Genomic DNA, 9,655 nt, shown 5'->3' on the forward strand with positions numbered 1-9,655 from the left:
CTCACAACCAGTCGGCAAGGCCCTGTTTGACAACCTTTACGCTCCCAACATGTATAGTTGAAGAGTTATATAAAGGTATAAAAAAAAAGAAAAAAAGAAAAAACCTCAATAGATAAAAGTGTAAATAATTTGTCTTCCCCTTCCAGTTGTATCTAATTAAAATATAATACTATGTTCTATGCTGTTGCTACAAGGCAATATAACCCAAAAGCTCGAGACAGAAAAATGGCAACAGGCCCACCAACAGTAGTCGGACCACGTATTTATTCTATCTCAAATTTGGCACTTTATTCACACACACACACACACACACACACACACACAGTTATACATACAAATATACACTGGTACATACAGACACATGCACATACATTAGTTTGAAGTTGTGGCTTCCTTTCGACGAAAAAGACCCCACCCTTAAATAAAAATGTATAAGCCCTACACATATACACGTGTGTGTCTTCCTTCAATTCTCCCCTATTTCCATTTTTTTTCTCTTCTTACATCCCTCTCTTTTGTGATCCTTTTGCGTAATTCGCAAAACCTAACGATAATCTTTGACAGTGGAAGAATTCCCTTATCTTTCTGCCATTCAGCATTCCTCTTCCATTGAAAGGCCCAAGTGAAAACAGGGTATATGCATGTACGTGAGTATGTTGGGAGAGGGAGAGAGAGAGAGAGAGAGAGAAAGAGAGAGAGAGAGAGGGGGAGTGTGTGTGTGTGCAAGTAATTGTATGCATCTGCGTATGTATGTGTGAACACGCATACATATAAGTGCATACGAACACGTGTATGTGCATGGGAACTTGTACACGCGAATGAAGGCGCGTGCTATGGAAAAAGAATCTATACGAGAGAGAAGGAACGTATCCGCGACAAATGTATACATGAACAAGTGTGTATGTGAATAAACACACACACAATGCGCGCACATAGACTGGGCAATATGCATACACGTATGCCTATGTCAGCGTTCTTAAACGTGTACAAAGGTACTTGTATATATATATATGTACGTGCTTACGAACTTTATTTGCGTATATATGAAGACGTGTGAATATTTATACGTGTGTGCATACGTGCGTGTGTCTACAGACGGGGTGAAGGCTGGTCTAAGACACAGAGATAGTTGACAGAATGAAAAATAAAAACAGGCTAAATTCTGACTTGCGTCAGCGTCTTTGGAGTAAGGAGGAGAAAAAAAAAAGAGACTGCAGTTGTGTGTGTGACGGTAGGTAGTGGTGTGGTGGTGATAGAAGTAGAAGTAATAGTAGTAGGAGGAGTGTTAGTCATCGGATACCGCTGAGATGATGTCGGTGGTTGTTGATGTTGTTGTTGTTGTCAGTGGTGGTTGTGATATTGATACCACAAGTGGTGTTGGCAAGGGTTTATATTTGTGTCTACGTTGTAAATAATGAATATTATCTAACTCAAGATCAATCTTGCCGGAGTAGGCTTACGATCAAAATGTTCTTTTTGTTTTTAAACTACATAATGTATACATTATCCAAAGTGTTTCTTTTTAAGACAGTTAGAGAGATGCTTGGATGAAACCTTGCTTGTTAATTCTGGCTGGTCGAGCAACCAAGTAGCGGTTGTCTCATCAGTTCATCGACAATAGTGATGTTTTTTCTCATCCAACGACGGTCCTGATCAAGTAGACCTATGATCAAATGCATTCCAGTAATGACCATCCCTAATGAACGCATCTTCACAACAGTATATATAGTTTCGTTGGTAGGTGCTGGGATGATGTTAAACTTGCTGTTTAACCCCAAAGGCTGGTTGTGATGAAAGGCTTTCCCAGCCGCAGCAGTCTCGTCTGTTTTTCAAACAACGTTACTAGGACACTATCTAACGCGTCCTTTCACTTTTAGATGCTAGAATGTACATTGAGAAAGAGATTGGTTTTGCAGTTCAGGCTATCGCATAAAGGCTGCCACTTTTGATCTTGTTAAGGCATGTAAAGTAACCAGCACTAACACCACTGTAATGTTAGGTGGTTGTTTAACCCCAGGTAAACGCATGTCGGTTTTGCACTAGATCACTAAAATAACTGCGGTTAATTCTCAAAGTGGTCTTTTTGCAAATGTATTGCTGCTCACCAATTTTGACTTTCCTCTGAATAAGCCATAAATTTACCCGTTTCTTTTTTTTTTCTCTCTGTTTCTTCTATATTAATAGAAGCGAAATTATGTCTGTCCGTCTGGAACCCCTGTTTCTCAGTCTACATTTGCTCTACATAGACATATTATACCTTTTTGGAATCAGGATGATCACAGGATTGAAAGTCTGCCCTTCATTTGGTTCTTGAACATCCAGTATTGAGATCTAATTTAAAAGCATTTGGGTTGCTATTTTTAGCAGGTAAAGCTTAGATGATTCACGCCTTCTTAGTTGGTGTTTGTCACATGACGTCAGAGATCAAAGGGGAGATAAATGACATTAGCTTCGTTAATTTTACATCGAGATAAGAAATACGGGACAAATTGTCGAACAGTTGAAATTCAAATTTGGACTGGAACAATAGAATGATTGCATTACAGAATTAATTCTCATCCGTCCTTAACCTCTGATCAAACACCACCGGGGCATATAGTCATTATAGACATATTATAGTCATGTTATTTAGCTATCTTTAGTTTTGGGCCACAGGCCCAATTAGCCTCTCGCAAAAGCCAACTTAAAAGTCTGAATGGAGTGAGGCTTTTAAACTAGTATAACATAAGTCGTTAAAGAACCTTCGTTATATTCTCAGACAATAACATTTCAGCTTTCATCTCTTTTCAAACGGTGAAATATTTTTATTTCAAGGTGAAAAGCAATCGTTCCAGGTTTTCTTTTCGAAACTGGTTCTTCATTTTCGATAATGGATGGACACAAGATCTTTGCCAGACTTTGGTAACTGGAGGTGCTTCAGAATATTCTGTGTGTGTACTAATTTGTAATAACGCTAAAGTGGAGTAAATGTGGGGATGCACTATTGAACAGTGACGGGGAAGTGCCGTCCAGTGCACCTCCTTAGCGACAGGCATGAGCGCCAATATAAGTATATAAATGTATATTTAAGATACTCAAGCACTAGGTTCTGTTCTTTACAACTTGAATGTAAATAATAACGGAGTAACATTGGCTGCTAGAAAAGGCGCTTAGAAAATAAAATGAAACAAAATGTGCCGAACAGTCGGGTGTGCCGGATTACTAGATACTAGATTAACAAACCTTTATTGTATAACAATAATTTACTTACGAAGAAGTATCAACACGGCCGATATCCACATAATAATCCAAGAATTTTCCACCTAAGAGATATCCAAATGCTGGCCCAATGATGGACATCGTATAGAAGATACCTGGGCAAAAAGATAGGAAAATATTTTAATTAAACAAGAGTTATTTATGGTAAAATATTTCTGCTTTCATTTATAGTTAAACATGAAAACCAACTCCTGTGACCGTACGAACTCTTTATTCGAAAGTTGATAGTAAATCAGAGGAAATTTGGGCAAATAGAGAATAACAAACAGATTACATGTAAAATAGATTGATTTGCTGTAATGAGTCTTACCGTTTTACTTATCCAGGAAGTAAAACAATTTCATTATTGAATCGTTGTGCACATGCATGGAGTGTAGTTGATTAAACAAAGACATTGGCTGGTGAAGGGAAAGCAATCACAAGGAAATCTCAATGAGTAGAGTCATACTATGAAAGGTTTTTGACTAGCTAGACATATGCATACAGTATGTTTAAATTTGATTACTGAATAGAGAAGAGATGCTTTTATATATAAAAACTATTTATTAGCGACAGAGGAGTAATATATAACCCCACTTTATAACGTGGATATTCTATGAGAATAAACTACACTGCGATAGTTACCATAAGAAAAACTCTCATAATGGCATTTGGTACAAAATGCAGTTTTGTTTATACCAATAGCGGCGAAATAAATCCCCATCTCCAAAGACGTGTCCACCAGATCACGTAATTTCGACCTTGTTTCGTCTTGTAAATAATGGACGCTCAACCGCTAGAAATAGCAGCCATTCATCTCCTCGGCAGCGATATATAGAATAACATTTATATATGTTAGAGTAGTCTTAACTAAAAACAGAAACTTCCAATTCATGTCATTCTACAACATATATTAATTTGAGGTTATGAATTCATTAAGACTAAAAGAAAAGAACGTATGAGTTAAAAGAGACGTAGTTCTGCTAACCAACATAAGTTTTAATTAACTGAACTAGTTCTGAAATCTCTCGTTCTCTCTTTCTCACACACACACTTGAAAGTTTAAATCCTGGTAAATCGTAGGGGGTTAAGCATATACATAAACACGCATATACACAACCCCACCTTCACATATACATGTGTGCGGTATGCTCTTGGAACAAAGAAAAAGCACTTAATACACTGAAATTTTATTTATTTGTGTATATGATGTGCTAAAGTTCACTTCGTCACTTTTCTAAAAAGTAAAAAATTAAAAGAAAGAAAAGAAAAATTAGCACAAAAACTAAAACAAACAAATATGAGACACGACGCTTAGAGTGAAACTGCGGTCACTGACCAGAAAAGACGCGCGCACACGAGAGAGAGAAAAAAACTGGGGAGCACAGGTAGATAAGAGTGTGTATATAAGGGACACGGATGGTCGGCTCAAAAGGGAACAAGATACTTTAATTGAGGTGATGGAGTTGTTTCTATCCTACATTTTGTACTGAGATGTGTCCAGGGCAATGTACTGAGTACCGCACGCACAAAAAAAAAAAAAAATAATAAAAATATTTTTCAAATAGGTCAATGACATAAATTTAGATAATTAAGTTAAAGTGTAATAATTAAGTTAAAGGGTGGATTATTAAGGCAAATGGTGAAATAGTTCCCAGTTGTAAACAACATGAGAAACTTAATTCGACAAATTTTTAATTAGCTGTTCTAAAGTTTACTTTATTCTGTAAGGACGGCGGAGGGAATGGAGGATGTGGATGGTGTTAATTTATGCTATAATGTCGTAGGACAAACAGTCTAATGCTGGATACCTCTCGACTTGGAAAGTGATAGGACCCATCGTCGAAGGAAGTGAAACAGATAAAACAAATACAAACATGCACGCGAACACACGCACCATATATTAGAGAGAAGCAGAAGAGGAAAGGAAGAAAATGATGGGGGGGGGGGTCAAGATCAAAACGTTGTTGTTCTTGTGAACAACTCAGAGTGGCATGTCTCCATATTTCTACAAAGAGAAGCGTTAAAGAGTTGCGTGTTGTTGCAAGTCAAAGTGAGAGGACGGTATTTCAGTAAAACTCAATGCGTTGCTCCCATTTGACATAAAAAAATTAGAACTATCATAAGTAGACTCCGTACGCACACATTTATTAAACAGACTGAGCCGGAGAAACATAGCTCATGAGATATATTTAGTGAAAGACTGACTATCCGTATCGTATAATCTACTACATATGTGGAAAATCGGTGTGTGTTTGTGGCGTTGTTAGCTAACTCCTCCAACATCGTCTTATTGATTTTAATGAAACTTGACACGGGAGTAGAACTCATGTCGGGAAACCTCGTGACATACTTAGATTGTTGAAAAAAAATCGATAATACGGCCCCTGGAAGGGATCTTTATATCTACCTTACATAACTAAACTTTTTTTAAACACCCGAGGGAAACAAACCATAGCATCTGCACAATATTTTTTAAACAAGGGAAATAACCCGTAGTATCTGCAATTACAGTTGCTAGTTTTTAGCGAAGCGATCAATATTTGATTTTCACGATCAGCGGACCTGATTCTACATTTCACTACTCACAGTTTTGAATTACCGGGTATACCAGCTAGTAGTAGAAATAGAGATAAAGTGAGTAATGAAGAGCAAATGGAACATTTGGTTGCAAGGGTATTGTTAGATCTGAACATAACATTAATTTGTAGAGTAAGAGTTTGCAGTTGATGAATTAAACCAATCATTCCATTATTCTTTTCTCAAAAATCCTCAAGACATTCTTGTGTAGATACATTCCTTTAGGTTGATGTGGGTTGCCATTGTATCATTATGGCTCTACCATAGTCCCTTGCAATCAACCTGTACTTAGTAGTATTGTAGGCTTCGCAAAAGTAAAGTAGAACACCAAAGGTATTGTGAATGTCACTCGCTAAGCTATTCCACATATGTCGAATGGGAAAGAACTGTTATGGATAATTAGTGTATTGTTGAATAGCCATAGTCAGGTCATCTCAGTCTGAAATTTAACAGCTTTGTTATGTAATAGCTATCTAGCTGATATACCAACATGTTTGCTCATAAATCTTTGCATATCAGATAACTTATCAGCCTTTGGAAATACAGTGTTTCGTGACAGCAAGTGTTAGAAACATTCGCATCTGTTAAATGTCTTACGTCGCTCATTAGAGATATTTGTTCAGCACTAATATATTAATTCAATTTTCTACAATGAGTATCTGTGAATTTAGACCTGCGCACACAAACATCCTTACAGGTATCAACTTCAGTGACACACGTGAAAATATGACGTCATGCTCATATTTGTATATGTGTTTAGTTATAAAAAGCCAAGAAACTGAGAAACAACACTGACCGCCCAGGTTTGACCGATATCATTTAAGCTATTCAATCACGTCTCGCTCAATGCTCACGTAATGATTATTCTATTCTGTTCACTATTTATTTTACAAATCATTCAACAACAGAAATAGATTATCAGTCACCCTACACGTATGGTCATGGTTTTAAAAGATGATAGAATGGTGATGATGAAGGGCAGTTCACAGGTTATGGTGACTATATTAAACTTCTTTCGGTTTTGCTAGTAATTTAATGTTGAGAGAGAATTCACTCACATGAAAATTGATTAATAACTTGAATGAATAAATAAAGCTAATTTTGAATCATTCATATTTCTGATTTTTGCAAAATATTAGGGAAAACAAGAGAAAGCAATATAAAACTGTAGAAGGAAAACTAATTAAAATCATTGTACGCAACAGTGACAACTGTTAATACAGGAAATACGAGCTAATGATATCTATAGGCCAGCAATTAGCGGTTAGAAAGTAAACAAACAAATATAGTGTTGTTAAAATGTGGAGATAGTGATGTTTATTGGTAGCTTCTGGAAGTATTAGACTATAAAGCATTTGTCGGATTCCTGATCCAGCAATTCTGCTTACCTTTCGGACTTACGTTTTCTGACTAGTGTCTATAAAATTTTTAAAAGGGTACGTTTCACAATGCTGACTTCCAGAATCATTTATGAAAAGCCGAAATGTGTTGTACTGATCCAACGGATTATTGACTACTCCACTAAGGAAGGAAGATTTTTTTTATTTATTTATCAACTATTAAGAAGCTAGCGAGCTGGCAGAATCGATAACACACTGGGCACATGCTTAGCGGTATTTCGTCTATCCTTACATTCCGAGTTCAAATTCCGCCGAGGTCGACTTTGCCTTTCATCGTTTCGAGATCGATGACATAAGTACCAGTTACACACTGGGGTCGATGTAATCGACCATACTAAATCTCAAGCCGTGTGCCTATAATAGAAAGGCTTATTACTAAGGTAGTGAACTGGTAGAAACGTTAGCACGTCGGACAAAATGTTAAGCGGCATTTCGTCCGTCTTTACGCTCCGAGTTCAAATGCCGCCAATGTTGATTTTACATTTTATCTTTTCGGGGTCGATGAAAGAAGCACCAGCAGAACATCCGGATCTATGAAATCGACTAAATCCGTCCCCCAAAATTTCAGGTCTTGTGCGTATAGTAGAACGGATTATCAACACCATCATTATGATCGGGAGAGTAGAATAGCAGAAACAACATAATTTTCTCTTATTGCTTTACGAGTTCTAGCCAGTCGGCGTTGCCTGTCTTTCATTCCCGCTAGAATCGATAAAATGTAGCTGAATAATAAAATCTCTTTAGTAACCCATATTTATTTACGTAACAGTCAAAGTGTATATCAATACCAATACGTTATCTAACCCGGAGAGCATCGTTTTATGTGAAAAATTCTACTACCGTCTTTCGAACCATTGCATTTCCGATAATACAGTTAGTTATTCGACAGAATGCCTTTCGTTCCATCTGAGCACCCATTTATTCAACAGGACATCTGTCGTTCCAACCGATAACACACTGTTCTACAGAAACACTCTTCATTCAAGCTGTCCGTTAGTTAATATTCGATCATTGATTTCGCAGTGGTTTACGAGAGCTAAATGCAAATAAATGTGTATTATGACTACAAAAAGACTCCGTTGGCATCCCTTTACCTTCGGAGTTAGCTTGATTTCTTAAAATCACTTCAGCTGATATTAATAATAATCTCAATATTAACAGCATTTATATATCGTAAATAAATGTTTAGGTTTATTTGTCTTGTTTTGTCTTTTTCTTTTTTTAACCGACTAACAGTTTATGATCGGGAATATGCGTCATTCAATGACTGGCCTATTGATTTCAGAGACAGAATTAGTAGTTGTGGTGTTGATGCCTTTCTAAATACCAGTCATTAACGGATAAGTGAAATAGCTACTATCAGGAATCGAATCCACATTGCAGAGTCGACTGTCTATTAGGCAGTACTTGTTACGTTGTAATGCCGTTATTTTATTTTGACCATCGATGAGGGTGAAAATCCATTCAAACCAGATACGCCTGGAACTCAGAATGAAGAAGGACGGGAGCATTAAGTCAAGATGTCACTCTTTCTGCCAGCTGTCCTCTCAGGTATACATGTTTAAAGTAAACAATAGAGTTTTTAAATGATAACACTGTGGACATAATAACAGACTATTAATTTATTGAACTGAATTGTTCCATATGACAACCTGATGAACAGTCTAATACTGCTTTCATACTGCTGACTGACATAAGGTAATCAAAATCAATTTGCATATGAGATATACCCAACCACCTCTCTCTCCCTTTCAGTTGATGTGCGTTTTCCATCAATTACCTTTTTGATGTTCGACTATTCATAATTGTCAGCATTTCAGTGTCACTTATTGTAGTCTTATCATGCCATGATATGTTTCTCGATTATGTCAAACAGTCGCTTTATTACTCATCGCAGTCAGTGGATTGGCATAATCGTTAGATCGTCGATTAGAAGGCTTTGTTATATTCATTCCAACTCCCTGAATTACGAGTTCAAATCCTGCCAAGATCAACTATTTTTCTTTATCTTTTATAAAATACTAGTCCAGCAGCAGAATCATTCTTCTCTCTCAAGAAAGTCAAGCCTTTCACATTGTGTCACGCTGATTTCGTCTAAGGGTACTCATATCCGTGGAACACTCAGCCGCTTACACGTGAATTTCACGAGCAAAACTTAAGTTGATCGAACAAGGGAATCTTCATCATCGAGATCGATGAAGAATAAACAAAAACTTAGAGCTATTTGCAACATCAATGAACGTTTTATTTACAGTTTCCTGAAAAGACCCGTAGGCGCCTACGGGTATCTATGGCTTTCGTCTCCCTGCGATATTTATTAACGTACGTCCATTAGAGATATTATCTCAGGACAAATACCACAGTAACTGGCCAATCGACAGTGTATGTAAATTATATATATATATATATATATATATATATATATATATATATATATA

General features: G+C 36.8%; 1 protein-coding gene across 3 annotated transcripts in view; it reads right to left on the reverse strand.

Annotated features, from left to right (window-relative positions):
* LOC106881250 (solute carrier organic anion transporter family member 4A1) overlaps window positions 1-9,655 on the reverse strand; it is a 193,017-nt gene that overhangs the window by 32,345 nt on the left and 151,017 nt on the right. For all 3 annotated transcript variants that reach the window (XM_052967048.1, XM_052967049.1, XM_014931570.2), the window contains one exon: window positions 3,251-3,353. In XM_052967048.1, coding sequence (XP_052823008.1) covers window positions 3,251-3,353 — 103 coding nt within the window. The remainder of the gene's footprint in view (window positions 1-3,250; window positions 3,354-9,655) is intronic.

Source organism: Octopus bimaculoides, chromosome 4 (assembly GCF_001194135.2).
Source record: "Octopus bimaculoides isolate UCB-OBI-ISO-001 chromosome 4, ASM119413v2, whole genome shotgun sequence".
Lineage (NCBI taxonomy): Eukaryota > Metazoa > Mollusca > Cephalopoda > Octopoda > Octopodidae > Octopus > Octopus bimaculoides.